Source organism: Rana temporaria, chromosome 4 (genome assembly GCF_905171775.1).
Source record: "Rana temporaria chromosome 4, aRanTem1.1, whole genome shotgun sequence".
NCBI lineage: Eukaryota > Metazoa > Chordata > Amphibia > Anura > Ranidae > Rana > Rana temporaria.
Genome location: NC_053492.1, coordinates 36,004,166 through 36,019,428, shown reverse-complemented (window position 1 = coordinate 36,019,428; position 15,263 = coordinate 36,004,166). Strand labels below are relative to the sequence as shown.

Sequence of the window (15,263 nt, the reverse complement as noted above, 5' to 3'; positions counted from 1 at the left end):
TCACAAATAACTTCAGGTGAAATACAGGGCTCTCTGAAAACATATGGGCCCGGATTCACAAAGCACTTACGCCGACGTATCTTGAGATACGCCGCGTAAGTGTAACTACGCGCCGTCGTATCTGTGCACCGTGCCCACAATCTGAGATACGTCTGAAAATAGGCTGCATCCGACCGACGTAACTTTCCTACGCCGGCGTATCGTGGGCGCATATTTACGCTGGCCGCAAGGGGCGCTCCCATTGATTTTCTATGCACATATGCAAATGAGGGAGATACGCCGATTCACGAAGGTAGTTGCGCCCGACGCATAATATACGCGGTTTGCGTTAAGCGTACGTCGGCGTAAAGTTATTCCCCATATAGGAGGCACAACTCTGTGACTCTGTGTCACTGTCCCAGTGGTGGGACCACTGGGACAGCAGAGAATCACTGTTATAGTCGTGGCTGCCCTTCTGCATGGTGAACACAAGGGGTCGTTCTCTCTGAACAGGTGCCATTCACAGCAGGCACTCTTGGCATTTCTTTCAATTAATGTAAAGCATTCTCTGATTGGATGCGTTGGAGATTGTGACATCACTGCCCACCACTTCTTTTGTCTTTTATTCTGGGGTGCAGCTGCCTCAATTTTTTTAGAGAAGCAACAGGGTCACTTTAATGCTGCAACTTTTATAAACTAGAATTTAACAGCAAAAGGTGTCAGAATTCTTCGTACTCGCAGTGACATTAACCATGCAGAGCAGTGAAATAAGACAACACAGCCGCAGAGCAGACATGGACGGGGTTGCGATACCATACAGGAAGTGTGTCTGGTTCAGATATCAGGCAGGTGACGTGTTGGTCACCTGGACATTTTCTACAGACACAGTTCTCAGGTCTCCGTGTGGTCAGGATGTGGTCAGACCACCAGTGCCCATCTCTAGCCTGCATCCTTTTCATTCAGGCGCAGGAAACAGCAGTTGAGGGTGACCCGTGTTTGCATGCATGTCCTAAACACATTTTTCATTAAAGGTGTGTTTAACCCCCTCATGACCAGAGCCCATTAAAAACCTACATTATATAGGCAAAAGTATGTGAACACTTGACCATCAGTTCTACCTATATGGTACAACTCTTTAAATTATTCAATTAAAGGATAAGTTCACTCTAAAAAGGGATAACTGCACATTTTGGCCCAGATTCTCGTATCTAAGCGTAAAACTGCGGCGGCGTAACGTATGTCATTTATGTTACGCCGCCGCAAGTTTTACAGGCAAGTGCTTTATTCACAAAGAACTTGACTGTAAAGTTGCGGCCGCGTAGCGTAAATCCCACCGGGGCAAATGAGTCGGGTAGGGGGCGTGAATAATTTAAATAAGGCGCGTTCCCGCGCCGAACGTACTGCGCATGCGCCGTCCCTAAAATTTTCCGACGTGCATTGCGCTAAATGATGTCGCAAGGACGTCATTGGTTTCGACGTGAACGTAAATGGCGTCCAGCCCCATTCACAGACGACTTACGCAAACAACGTACATTTTTAAATTTCGATGCGGGAACGACGGCCATACTTACTCATTGGTTGCCCCTCATATAGCAGGGGCAACTTTACGCGTCGCAAATCTAACGTAAACATCGTAACTTCACTGCGTCACCCGCGCGTACGTTCGGGAATTCGCGTATTTTGCTAATTTGCATACTCGACTGGGAAAACGACGGAGGCGACACCTAGCGGCGAAAAAAAAATTGCATTCAAGATCCGACAGCGTAAGAGCCTTACGCCTGTCGGATCTAATGGTTATCTATCTATAGAATCAGTCGCATAGATGCGACGGCCCAGATTAGGACTTACGACGGCGCACATTGCGTTGCGCCGTCGTAAGCCCTTTGAGAATCTGGGCCTTTGCATGTAAAAAAAAATATGCATTTATTATTATTATTTTTGTAATGGACCCATAAAGCATTGCACCCACGATCAGCAGATCATTGGTGTAATGCCAAAGTCCTGCACACTGTCTGTGTATCTGTCTGGCCATACCTCCGATACGGCCAGGCAGTTACACGGTGAAAAGAAGCATAAATGAACTATCACAGCGCTCAACGGCACCTTGGTAGTTCATTGAGAACTACAAGCCCACAGCCGCAAATGCTGCTGGATCATGTTGTTTTCCCATTTACAGAACACTGTGAATGGATGATGTGGCTGGGTGAGTGGAGTGCTAGCTGTCAGAATGGGGGATCGGGGGGAGCGGGGTGCGGTGCATCTGTAACATGTTACACCCTGAAAATGGGTATAACACATTACAAAGGGTGAACTTATCCTATAAAGCTCATTTGGACAAACTATTTACTTCACTAACAGATGCAGCAGTTATGTGCGCTGTATATGTGTATCCTTAGCTATATACAATATACAGCGCTGTGTTCTGGCAGCAGGATGGAGACTTTCCGTTCCGCTCCCAAAACATAATCAAGTAACGCTGAGCAGTGCTCAGCCATTCACAGGTAACTTTGCATTCTATGGATGAATTCAAAGCTTCCTCTGATTGGCTGAGGTGGAGATCATGACATCATCCACCCGCCTCTGCACCTCAGCCAATTACATGAAGTTTTGTATTTATTCATAGAAGCAGCACTCAGCCCGACTCAGTTTTGTTCTGGGAGCTCTCCATCCCCCTGCCAGAACACAGTGCTGTATACTTTACTTAGCTGAGGTTGCTTACAGTTTATACAGAACATTAAGTGAATGCATCCGTGGAATAAATAGTTTGTTTCGACCAGCTTGGCCCAAACTAACTATTTAAAGTATGAGTTCACTTTTCTTAACATGTTACATCCATATTTAGAGTGTAAAATGTATCCTCCATCCTCATCCCCTGATCCGCCCCCCTCCTTGTGACAGCGGGCGGGGATCTTCTCCCCACACTCGATGTCACAATTTGAAAACAACACGGTCATGCAGGGCTCTGCCCACATGGTTGCGCCATGCGCTGTGAATGAATGTACTACAACTTTCGTTAAGCATTGCAGCTGCCAGCTTGTAGTTCTCAATGGACTGTGAGGGCGCTGGTGAGGGCTCTCAGTCCATTGAGCTTGCTGGACTTCAGTAACTGCCTGTCCATATCAGAGGTATGGGTAGACAGTGTACTGACAGTTTGCAAAAGCCTGACATTGTACTCACAATCTGCTGATCGTGGGTGCAATGCTTTACAGGTTTCCAAAAAAATGTGCACACATTTTTTTTTTTTAAAGATGAACTTAGCCTTTAAAGTTCACTGAAACATGTAGAACAGCTTTAAAGGGGTTGTAAAGGTAAAACATTTTTTTCCTAAATAGCTTCCTTTACCTTAGTGCAGTCCTCCTTCACTTACCTCATCCTTCCATTTTGCTTTTAAATGTCCTTATTTCTTCTGAGAAATCCTCACTTCCTGTGAGTGTCGTGCTCGCCCCCTCCCTTTGGACGCCCACTAATGCCCTGTACACACGATCGGTTCGTCTGATTAAAACGGACCGATGGACCGTTTTCATCGGACGATCCGATCGTGTGTAAGCCCTATCAGTTTTTTTCCCCATCTGTGAAAAAAAATAGAACCTGTTTTAAAAAAATGTTATGGTTAAAAAACCGGGGAAATCCATCGGTCAAAAATCCATGCATGCTCAGAATCAAGTTGACGCATGCTCGGAAGCATTGGACTTAATTTTTCTCAGCACATTGTTGTGTCTTACGTCACCGCGTTGGACACGATCAGATATCTGATGAAAAAATCCATCAGACCGTTTTCATCGAATGAACCGATCGTGTGTACAGGGCATAACACATCTATCTGCAACAAAGAGAGCGCCCGGACTCTCCTGTAGTCCAAGGGAGGAAGAATGAGGTAAGTGAAGGAGGACTGCACTAAGGTAAAGGAAGCTATTGGGATACCAATCACCAACCTGGATGTGTCATCACACATCAAGCTCTTTGGCTAAATGGGCACATATTCACACAGACACCCTCCAAAATCTTGTGTAAAGTCTTCCCAGCAAATTGGAAGTTGGACGACTCTAAACTAATGTCCATTTTGGAATGGAATGTCCAACAAGCTCAAATAAATGTCCACATACATTTGGCCATATTGTGTAGTCAAGCAGGTTGTTGGAATAATAACCTAACCTGAAAAAAAAAAAAAGATTCTCTGCAAGGGCTAATGAATCTCAGCAGTCTTTATGAAGGTATGCAAGATACATTCCCCGATATATACCCTCATATAGGCATGATTGTTGGTGTAAAAAAAGTGTTGAGCATATGGTGTAGACCAGGGGTGGCCAACCAGTGGCCCGGGGGCCACATGTGGCCCGCGGAGCCCTCTAATGTGGCCCGCGATCTCCTACTCTGGAATGGCGGGTTGGCAAGCCCAGATCGCAGGTTGCCGACCTGCCATACCACAGCATCAGTGTTGTGAATGAATCTGGTGGTAGAGGAAGAAAGCGACTGCGGAGCAGAGCCCTATAAACCGATGCATCCTCTACAGCGCCGGCTTTTACCAAAGGCGGAGTCTATGGCAAAGTTCAGCTAACCCGCAGGTTAGATACAGGTGCACTACGCTGCACCCGCGGTGTGGGTAAACCGCAGCACAGTGTGAAAGCAGTCTTAGCCCTTTTCAAAAGACTAGCCCGGCCAAATGGGACCCTCAATTCACCTCTACAGATTGACAGATGTCCGTTTATGCCCGCCTACCTCCAATCCAAAAAACAAAAGGGATTTGTATCCTTCCATCTGGGCGGATCAGAAGGACCTATAGAGTAGCCGTGACCTGTCATCCGCCTGCTCTGCTCATTGCGGCCCGCGACTGGTTACCAAGTTGCTTAAGTGGCCCTCGCTCTTCAAAAGGTTGGGCACCCCTGGTGTAGACAGCCAGACCAAATTTAGCAGCACCAATTAACGTGGCAATAACTCTAGGGCTAATTTGCCTATCTATATATTTTTATTAAGAATACATATGGCATTCATTGGTATTATGGTTTTAATAAATGCCCTGCTCAAGTTGTAATATAAGCTGACAAACGGAAAAGAACACTTCTGGGTATTTTACATGTAACAGTTATTAATCACATTATTTAAAAGTTATTTACACTATATTTTTTACACATTGTAATTATTTCTAACAATGAACCTCTTTCTTTGTGCAAAGTGACTGCCCAGGACAATTTTCAGCTTTCAGCGCTGTCACAGCGCTGAAATGACAATTGCGCGGTCATACAACACTGTACCCAAACTAAATTTTTATAATTTTCTTCCCACAAATATAGATTTCTTTTGGTGGTATTTGATCACCTCTGGGGTTTTATTTTTTGCTAAGAAAACTAAAAAATACTCACATTTTGGAAAAAATAATGTTTTTTCTTAGTTTCTGTCATAAAATTTAGTTTTCTCCTTCAATGACGGGCACTGATGAGGCAGCACTGATGGGCACTGATGAGTTGTCACTGATAAAGTGGCACTGATATGTAGAATTGATGGGCACTGATAGGCGGCACTGATGGGCACCAATAGGCGGCACTGATATGCATCACTGATGGGCACTGACAGGCAGCTGTGATGGGCACTGACAGGCACTGACAGACGGCACTGATTGGCACTGATAGGCGGTACTGATTGGCACTGACAGGTGGCACTGATGGGCAGTACTGATGATGAGGTACTGATAAGTACTGACAGGTGTTACTGCTGGGCAGTAATTGGCACTGTGGTGGGCACTGGCAGATTCTAATCTTGGGACACTTCTGGGCACTGGTTGGCAGGTGATTGGCACATCTGAGGGGGCTGTGCTGACAATCAATGTGCTGATTATCAGCACAGACCCCCCCTGATCGGCTCTCCCTGTTTGCCGGTACTTCCTGGTTCACGTGATGATCAGAAGCCTCTGACAGAGGCTTCTTATCACAATCGGAGATGCGGGGTGTCAGACTGACACGCCGCACTCGCGATCGCGCACCGGCATTTTATCCTGCTAAAGTCATAGGACCCCCCAGTCAGGATAACAGAACCACTTCCCGGACATCAATCTGTTATTGGCGGGGCGAGAAGTGGTTAAAGGGACACTAAAGGCAGAATTTTTTTTTTAAATAATAAACATGTTATACTTACCTCCACTGTGCAGCTCGTTTTGCACAGAGTGGCCCCGAATCCTGTCTTCTGGGGTCCCTCGGCGGCTGTCTCGGCTCCTCCTCGCAAAAGCTTTCCACGTTTATGCGAGCTCCCTCGCATGGTGGAAAGCTTTTGCGAGCGCACTCCTGTGATACAGCGGCGGCCATAGCCGCCGACTGTATCACTCGGCCCGCCCCCCCCAGCGCGCCGCATCATCTGCTGTGATTGACAGCAGCGCCAGCCAATGGCTGCGCTGCTATCAATCCGCCCAGCCTAGCCAATCAATGGCCAGGCTGGGAACCGAACAAGATGACAATCACACGCCCGGGACTTTTGAACGGTGAGGTAAGTAAAACGGGGGCTGGGGGGGGGGGCGGTGCTGTCAGATGTTTTTTTACCTTAATGCATAGGATGCATTAAGGTAAAAAAACTTTTACCTTTACAACCCCTTTAAGCCATGATGAAGACCCCCCTGGAACTCCCAACGTGCATTAGATGTTTTTGCAGCATTACCCTTACTTACTGTAGTAAGAGTTTTACCCTTACTTACTGTTCATTTTGATACCCATCAAATAGGATGCAGACAGGTTTAACTTCCTGGTTTATATGATACCCTTGAAATGTTAAGTGGATAGATTTCCCTAAGGCCCCATACACACGGGAGGATTTATCCGCGGATACGGTCCAGCGGACCGTTTCCGCGGATAAATCCTCTCGAGGATTTCTGCAGATTTTAATGCGATGGAGTGTGTAACTGTCCGCTTATCATTGTGGATCTTGTTCAGCACTTACTGCTGAGTGGAACCTTTCTGCCTCCCTTTGGTTCCCTGGGGAATGTTTTGATCAGCAGGATTACAAGACCACTCCTTCTTCCTGTCTTAGAAAGAAAGCCTTTTCCTGTATCTCAGATGCCACATGTTAGCTGTCTGCATAGGATTTCATGGAAGATGTCTGCAGAAAATCCCTAAAGCTTAAAGTTTGTACCCCCCTTGGCAAGTGGATCGAGGTATGCAGAAAAGTGTGCATTGTTATAAAGGTGTATATGTTCTAGAGATAAACCCTGTTCATGCTGTTTGGTTTTAAATACGCTATGCATGTAACCATGTTTCTTTGAATGTTCAATGTAATTAGATGTGTGTGCAGACAACTGTAATTAACCCTGTAACCCCCTTTTTGGTGACAACTGTAAATAAGTGTTTTATATGTCATTTACAGTTTTCACGGTGCTATGGTGCTATGGTGCTATGGTGCTTACGATATTCATGTTTACGGTGCTCAAGGAGATAAAGAAAATAATATTCAACCCTGCTGCGCACCTTTGTTCCGAAATAATAAAACTACTGCACCCGTCAGAAGCTCTCCTCTTGTTATTTATTCGATGCCAAAGGGGCCGTAACAGTGAAAACTCGTCGCTGCGGTGGAGACTCGACATCACCAGCTGCGTCGCTGTCTTCATCGAACTGTGAGTAAAGGCTTCCCAACGCCTCGCAAGACACGTGCGGACGCCATCTTGGCAACAGAGACTTGGCTAAAAAAGTAAACGTGTCACGTGGACTTTTAAATATAGCGGACTCTTTATATGTGATCCGGAAGCCGCCCTTAACTACTATGCGAGCCAAATAGTTAATATTTTGCTAAACCAGTGATCAAGTTATTATATTCGTGTTTAGAGGCCTAGTGTCAGATTTAAAGCAACGCTATCTTCCAAGTTCCTAATCCACTAAACTGCAGTTATTTACGTAAAGGGTTAATTGTCTGGTTAGAAAGTGTCAGCAGTATATTCGTTTAAAACATTTTGTAGTACTGTATGCATTGTTTGCTAATCTTTAGTTACAAGTGTGAACACCTGTTATCTGTCGTAGCCCTTAGTAGCAAGTTTGAGCCAACACTCATTCAAGTTAGGTTTCAGGCACACTCACACTTGAAAGGCAAAGGCACACTAGAACAAAATGTTGTCACCTGCTGAAGAAACAGACAAACCCACAGAGTCACAACAGGTACGATCCAGCTCTAGAGAGCGAAGCCTAACAGAAAAGGGCAAAGAAATGCACGAAGAAACAGTTAAGAAAAATGAAAAGGCATTCAACAAGGTGTGCAACTCTTGGAAGGAGCTAGCAAAGGAATGTAGGACAAAGTTAAAAGGTTTCTGCTCAACTGAAGACTTTAATACAAGATTGAAAGAGATTAAAGCCAAAGAAGCGTTAGTGCACCAACAGTATGAGTCCATGTGCCGAAATAATTCCACTACCCCGTACGTTGTTAAGAAAATGGATGCATGCACCGCGTTAACGGCTGAAATCTGCAACCTCATCAGCAAGCGGCTAGAGAATGTAGATGAAATCTTTAACGATCAACTTGAGAAGGAAAGGGTGAGGATGGTGCTTAATAAAGAAGAGCATGAGTCAGTCTTTGGAAACTCAGAAACAGAAACTGTCCTCTCAGAGTCATTACCAGACTCCAACGCAAGCTCAAGAGCCACTTCCAGATCTAGCAAACGCGCTGACGCAGAAGCAGATCTTGCAGCCAAAATAGAACAGGCAAAGGCGACGCAACAGATGCGCGAGGAGCAAGCTAAGCTGAACAAACTAGAGGCAGAAATTAAACTGAAGTTGGATGAGGAAAAGACAAGACTACAACAGCTACAAGCAGAAAATGAAGTCAAGGTAGCTGCAGCAAGAGTGAAAGCCTACACCGCTTACGATAGTCTTGATATTTACGAACAGGAGACAGACCACAAGGTGCAATACCTCTGCCAAAATAATGAACCACGAAACTCATTGAATCCAAAGGCTGTGCCATTTCAACCTTCAAATACACCACTTGGGGTGTCAAGACCAAATGAAGAAGTTAGTCTAACCCCAGGACTTGCAAGTCTGCTTATCTCCAACCGTCTCCCTATACCTGAACCAACTGTATTCACAGGTGATCCTTTGAAGTTCATAGATTGGAAGATATCCTTTATGGCGCTGATTGATCAGAAACCACTCCCTGTGTGCGAAAAAATGCTGTACTTGAAGAGGTATCTCGGTGGTGAAGCTCGTAAGGCAGTGGAAGGGTTCTTCTACCGAAATTCAGAAGATGCCTATCTAGGTGCTTGGGGAATCCTACAGGACAGGTATGGAGGTCCATTCATAGTGCAAAGAGCCTTCAGAGAAAGGTTGGCTAAATGGCCAAAGATATCAGCAAATGACCCTGTAGCATTAAGAGAGTTTGCAGATTTCCTTCAAGGTTGTGTGGAGGCCATTCCTCATGTTAAAGGCCTAGCTATTCTAAATGATTGTGAAGAAAACCACAAGCTTCTCAAGAAACTGCCTGAATGGATCGTGCGCAGATGGGGTCGCATCGCCGTGGACGAGCTGGACAAGTCCCAAGAATACCCAACCTTTGCTCGTTTCACAGAGTTCCTGCAAAGGGAAGCTAAGATTGCATGCAACCCCATTGCCTCTCCTTTTCTCCTCAGTACCAAGACTACAGATGAGAGAATTCCCAAGAGAGCCAAGGCGCTCAACACAAGCACTCAAATGAAGCCCTCTACCTTCAACGTTCCAAATATCTCAGCTTCAAGACCGAAACCACCTTGCCTAGTCTGCAAAGACGAAACACACGGTGTCGCTAAATGTCTGACTTTTGCGGCAAAAACCATCGATGAAAAGAGGGCCTTTATTCACGAAAACCATCTCTGTTTTGGTTGCTTAAGAAAGGGCCACACTACAAAAGACTGCAAAGGAAGACACACGTGTAGCATATGCAGTCGACGCCATCCAACCTGTTTGCACATACAGAGAGACACTGAGCCTGTCAAGGCATCAAACGATGATTCAGTAGGCATGAGAAATAAGGCAAACGACAACGTTCCCAAAGTTATGTCCCATACTTTGACAAGACATACGTCTGCCACATCCTGCATTGTTCCAGTTCTGTTGTCAGCTACTATGGAGCCTCAGAGGGAAATCCTCACTTATGCCTTACTTGACACACAGAGTGATTCAACCTTTATTCTGGCAGACCTGGTATCGAAGTTAAGTGTGAGCACCAAGCCATTACAGCTAAGGCTCAGCACAATGACAGCGGTTGACACAGTTATTTCAAGCCAAATTGCTCACGGTCTGCAAGTGCGTGGCTTCAACTCCGAAGTTCGAATCCAACTCCGTCAAGCCTATACAAGAGATTTCATTCCAGTAGATAAGTCTCACATCCCCACTAAGGAGACTGCACTCCAGTGGTCACACCTCAAACACTTGGCAAACAAGTTACAGCCACTTCAAGATTGCGAAGTAGGACTACTGATCGGTTATGACTGCCCATCAGCACTGGCTCCCTTGGAGGTTGTTATCGGCTCCGAAAATGAACCCTTCGCTCAAAAAACTATGCTCGGCTGGAGCATTGTAGGATCAGCAAATCCACATCTTGATAGACAGGGTAGCCAGAGCTTCGTACACAGAGTCGCAGTGAAAGAAATGCCAATGCCGCCGGTCGCTGATGTGTTAAAGGCTTTAGAAATGGACTTCATTGAAAGAAATTATGAAGATAAGTACGTGTCTCAAGATGATGTTCGCTTCGTGCAGTTTCTCTCGGAAACTATAATGAAAAGGAAAGATGGACACTACGAGGTGCCGTTACCCTTCAAAGACAACAGTCAACTGGCACTACCAAACAATAAGAGGCTGGCCCTTATTCGACTTCATCATCTAAAGAAAAGATTAAAGGGAAATAGACAGTACCATGAACACTACACTGCATTCATGGAAGAAACAATCAGAAAAGGTGATGCAGAACCAGCCCCTTCATTATCAGAGGAAGAGACAGTGTGGTACATCCCACATCACGGGGTTTATCACCCCAAGAAGCCAGACAAGTTAAGAGTTGTCTTTGATTGTTCAGCAAAGTTCAAAGGCATCTCCCTAAACGATACCTTGCTGACAGGTCCCGACCTGATAAACTCTCTAGTGGGAGTCCTCTGTCGCTTCAGGAAGGAAGCAGTTGCTGTGATATGCGACATTGAAAAGATGTTCCATCAGTTCTATATCCCCTCAGAAATGCGCAATTACTTAAGGTTCCTTTGGTGGGAGAACGGTCAGTTGGAAACAGAACCGAAAGAATACAGAATGGCAGTTCACCTTTTCGGTGCCAGCTCCTCTCCAGGATGTGCCAATTTCGGCCTTAAGTATCTTGCACGACAACACAAGTCAGAACATCCCTCAGCATCAGCCTTCATCGAGAAGAACTTTTATGTCGACGACGGCCTAACTAGCGTTCCAACAGTCAGCGAAGCTTCGAATCTAATCCTCGAAACTCAAGGATTATGTAAAAATGCCGGCCTACGACTGCATAAGTTCAACTCTAATAAAAGGGACGTCCTGTCCTGTATAGCTCCGTCAGAAAGAGCAACAACTAGTGTACCTGTCAAACTTAGCCCAGACTCAACAACAGAAGGACAAGTACTTGGCATTCAGTGGTCAATTGAAAATGACACCTTCAGTTTCAGAGCTGACATAAAGCATCAACCCTCAACTCGTCGTGGTATCCTGTCAGTCGTAGCCTCCCTTTATGATCCTCTAGGCTTCATAGCCCCCTTCATACTGAGTGGCAAGTGCATTCTCCAAGAGCTTTGCCGCAGAGGCATCAGTTGGGATGAAGCACTTCCTGAGAGCTTATGTCCACGGTGGGAGGCTTGGAAGAGTAGTCTGCAAGCTTTAAGGGAAATCAAGATACCCAGATGTTACCATCCCCCAGACTTTGGTAACAGAATGAAAGTGGAACTACACCACTTTTCCGATGCCAGCAACATAGGATATGGTGCCTGTTCGTACCTTAGGTACAAAAATGACAGAGATCAAGTCCATTGCAGCTTCGTAATGGCCAAGGCAAGAGTTGCACCAACGAAGATTGTGAGCATCCCAAGGCTTGAACTCTCAGCTGCCGTCACTGCAGCAAGGTTGAGTGTCATGTTGAAGGCAGAACTTGAAATAGAAGTTGACAAAGAGTTCTTCTGGACAGACTCCCAAGTAGTCTTAGCCTATATCAATAACGAAGCAAAAAGGTTTCACGTGTTTGTAGCCAATCGTGTTCAACTCATAAGAGAGATTACAGATCCAACCCAGTGGCATTATGTGGATACGACACAAAACCCAGCCGACCATGCATCCAGGGGTCTACATGTAGCGGATATCTCCACCTCAAGTTGGTTATCTGGGCCTAGTTTCCTTTGGAGATCTGAAGTGCACGCATCTTCAAGCTCTTCAGCAGAACTAATTGTAGGCGACCCTGAAGTCAAACCTGTTACAACCCTTGCATCACAAGCCAATGAACAAACTGATACTCTAAATCGTCTGAGCAGGTTCTCCAGTTGGTCAATGCTCATTAAGGTGATTGCAAGAATCAGGAGAATAAAAACGAAGACGTATCACTGCAGCAATCTTGTGTCTGTGGAGGAACGTAAGGAGGCCGGGGAGGTAGTGATAGGTCTAGTTCAACAGCAAGTTTTCCCCCAAGAGCTAAAACTCCTTCAAAGAGGAGATAGTCTCCCAAGTTCAAGCCCTCTTAGCTGCCTTGACCCCATTCTGGTTCAAGGACTTCTTCGTGTTGGTGGAAGGCTCTCAAGATCAACTCTTAGTCAAGAAACAAAGCACCCAGTCATCCTCCCAAAAGAAGGGCACATTACCCAGTTAATCCTGTCCCACTATCATGCAGCCATTCATCACCAGGGCCGCAGCCAAACTCTAACAGAACTCAGAGCAAATGGATTTTGGGTGCTTGGTGGAAGCAAGTCAGTTGCCAAGTTAATACATAAATGTGTACAGTGTCGAAAGCTCCGGCGTCCCACAGAGGAACAGCGTATGTCAGAGCTCCCCGAAGAACGCGTAGAAGTTTCAGCTCCCTTTACATACTGTGGTATGGACTGTTTTGGTCCCTTTATCACCAAACAAGGTCGAAAGGAATACAAGAGGTATGGTCTAATCTTCACATGCTTCTCCTCACGTGCAGTCCACATCGAAATGCTTGAAGATTTATCTACAGATTCCTTCATCAATGCCTTAAGGTGTTTCATCAGTTTAAGAGGAGCCGTTTGCCAACTTCACTGTGACCAAGGCACAAACTTCACAGGAGCAAAGAACGAACTTAAAGAAGCCCTGAAGCAATGTGACACAAAGGCACTAGAAACTTTCCTAGCTGATAAACAGTGTGAGTTTATCTTCAATGCTCCTTCCGCAAGTCATGCAGGTGGAGTCTGGGAACGTCAAATTAGAACCATTCGTAATGTGCTAAATGCTACAACAGTCCAATGTTCAAGTAGACTAGACGATGCTTCTCTTAGAACGCTATTTTATGAAGCCATGGCCATTGTTAACAGCCGTCCTTTAACTGTCGATGGAATCAATGACCCCAAGGCGCCAGAACCTCTAACTCCAAACCACCTCATCCTGATGAAATCCAAGGTTGCATTACCTCCACCTGGGAAATTCGTAAAGGAAGACGTATATGCAGCTAAACGGTGGCGTAGAGTGCAATATTTAGCAGAACAATTCTGGAGTCGGTGGAAAAGAGAATACCTCATGAGTGTTTCCACAAGACAGAAATGGCACACACCTCGACGTAACCTCAAAGTAAATGACATTGTCATAATCAAAGATGATATGTCTCCCAGATGCCAGTGGCAACTAGGACGTGTAATTGAAACTACAATAGAAAAGGATGATCTAGTTCGTCGAGTCAAGGTGTTAGTAGGTGACAGAAGATTGCAAGATAAGAAGGACTATGTATCAAAACCTTCAATTATTGAACGTCCTATTCAAAAGCTAGTAGTCCTCATAGAAAGCAAATAAGTTCAGTTTTAGTGATACACTAGCATACCACCACACAAGACAGTAGCCAGTTACAGAGGTACCTATAAGCTAAATTGTGTATGATGTACCATGTTTTATAGCGGCCAAGGTTATGTTCTGTAAATTATGTATGACTTTTAGGTTATGTTCATCATAACATAATTTGGTGGGAGTGTAACTGTCCGCTTATCATTGTGGATCTTGTTCAGCACTTACTGCTGAGTGGAACCTTTCTGCCTCCCTTTGGTTCCCTGGGGAATGTTTTGATCAGCAGGATTACAAGACCACTCCTTCTTCCTGTCTTAGAAAGAAAGCCTTTTCCTGTATCTCAGATGCCACATGTTAGCTGTCTGCATAGGATTTCATGGAAGATGTCTGCAGAAAATCCCTAAAGCTTAAAGTTTGTACCCCCCTTGGCAAGTGGATCGAGGTATGCAGAAAAGTGTGCATTGTTATAAAGGTGTATATGTTCTAGAGATAAACCCTGTTCATGCTGTTTGGTTTTAAATACGCTATGCATGTAACCATGTTTCTTTGAATGTTCAATGTAATTAGATGTGTGTGCAGACAACTGTAATTAACCCTGTAACCCCCTTTTTGGTGACAACTGTAAATAAGTGTTTTATATGTCATTTACAGTTTTCACGGTGCTATGGTGCTATGGTGCTATGGTGCTTACGATATTCATGTTTACGGTGCTCAAGGAGATAAAGAAAATAATATTCAACCCTGCTGCGCACCTTTGTTCCGAAATAATAAAACTACTGCACCCGTCAGAAGCTCTCCTCTTGTTATTTATTCGATGCCAAAGGGGCCGTAACAGAGTGTACTCACCATCGCATTGAAATCCGCGCCGAAATCCTCTGGCGATGACGTGTCGCGCCGTCGCCGCGATTATGACGCGGCGACGGGCGCGACGCTGTCATATAAGGAATTCCACGCATGCGTTGAATCATTGCGACGCATGCGGGGGATCCCTTCGGACGGATGGATTCGGTGAGTCTGTACAGACCAGCGGATCCATCCGTTGGGATGGACTTCAGCAGATGGATTTGTTGAGCATGTCAGCAAATATTCATCTGCTGGAAATCCATCCCAGGGGAGATTTATCCGCGGATAAAGATCCGCTGGCGTGTACACACCATAGGATCTATCCGCTGAAACCCATTTGCTGGGATTTATCTGCGGATGGATTCTATGGTGTGTATGGGGCCTAACTCTCTGTTCTATCTGATACCCAACAAATAGGATGTGGGGAGATTTCTTTGACTTCCTGTTGCATCTGGTACTCAACAAAAAAAGAGAGTCTTACGATTGCCATCACTTCCTTTTCTC

The 15,263-nt window shown here is 45.3% G+C and overlaps 2 protein-coding genes and 1 long non-coding RNA gene across 8 annotated transcripts in view; 2 read left to right on the top strand and 1 right to left on the bottom strand.

The window, feature by feature from the left end:
- The window catches only part of LOC120936119 (DNA (cytosine-5)-methyltransferase 3A-like), a 337,730-nt gene that overhangs the window by 170,345 nt on the left and 152,122 nt on the right, over positions 1 to 15,263 (bottom strand). The gene's annotated exons all lie outside the window — the stretch shown is intronic.
- LOC120936120 lies at positions 7,482 to 14,358 on the top strand. The gene is made up of 2 exons (XR_005748592.1): positions 7,482 to 7,567; positions 14,235 to 14,358. It is a non-coding gene; the product is annotated as an uncharacterized LOC120936120 (long non-coding RNA).
- On the top strand, positions 7,663 to 14,358 carry LOC120936118. Its single transcript, XM_040348238.1, has one exon. It carries the CDS (start codon positions 8,055 to 8,057, stop codon positions 13,926 to 13,928), a length of 5,874 nt encoding a protein of 1,957 aa, XP_040204172.1. The 5' UTR covers positions 7,663 to 8,054; the 3' UTR covers positions 13,929 to 14,358.

Coding starts and splice junctions, on each gene's coding strand:
- LOC120936118 (XM_040348238.1), top strand. CDS start 8,055: ATGTTGTCACCTGCTGAAGAAACAGACAAACCCACAGAGTCACAACAG.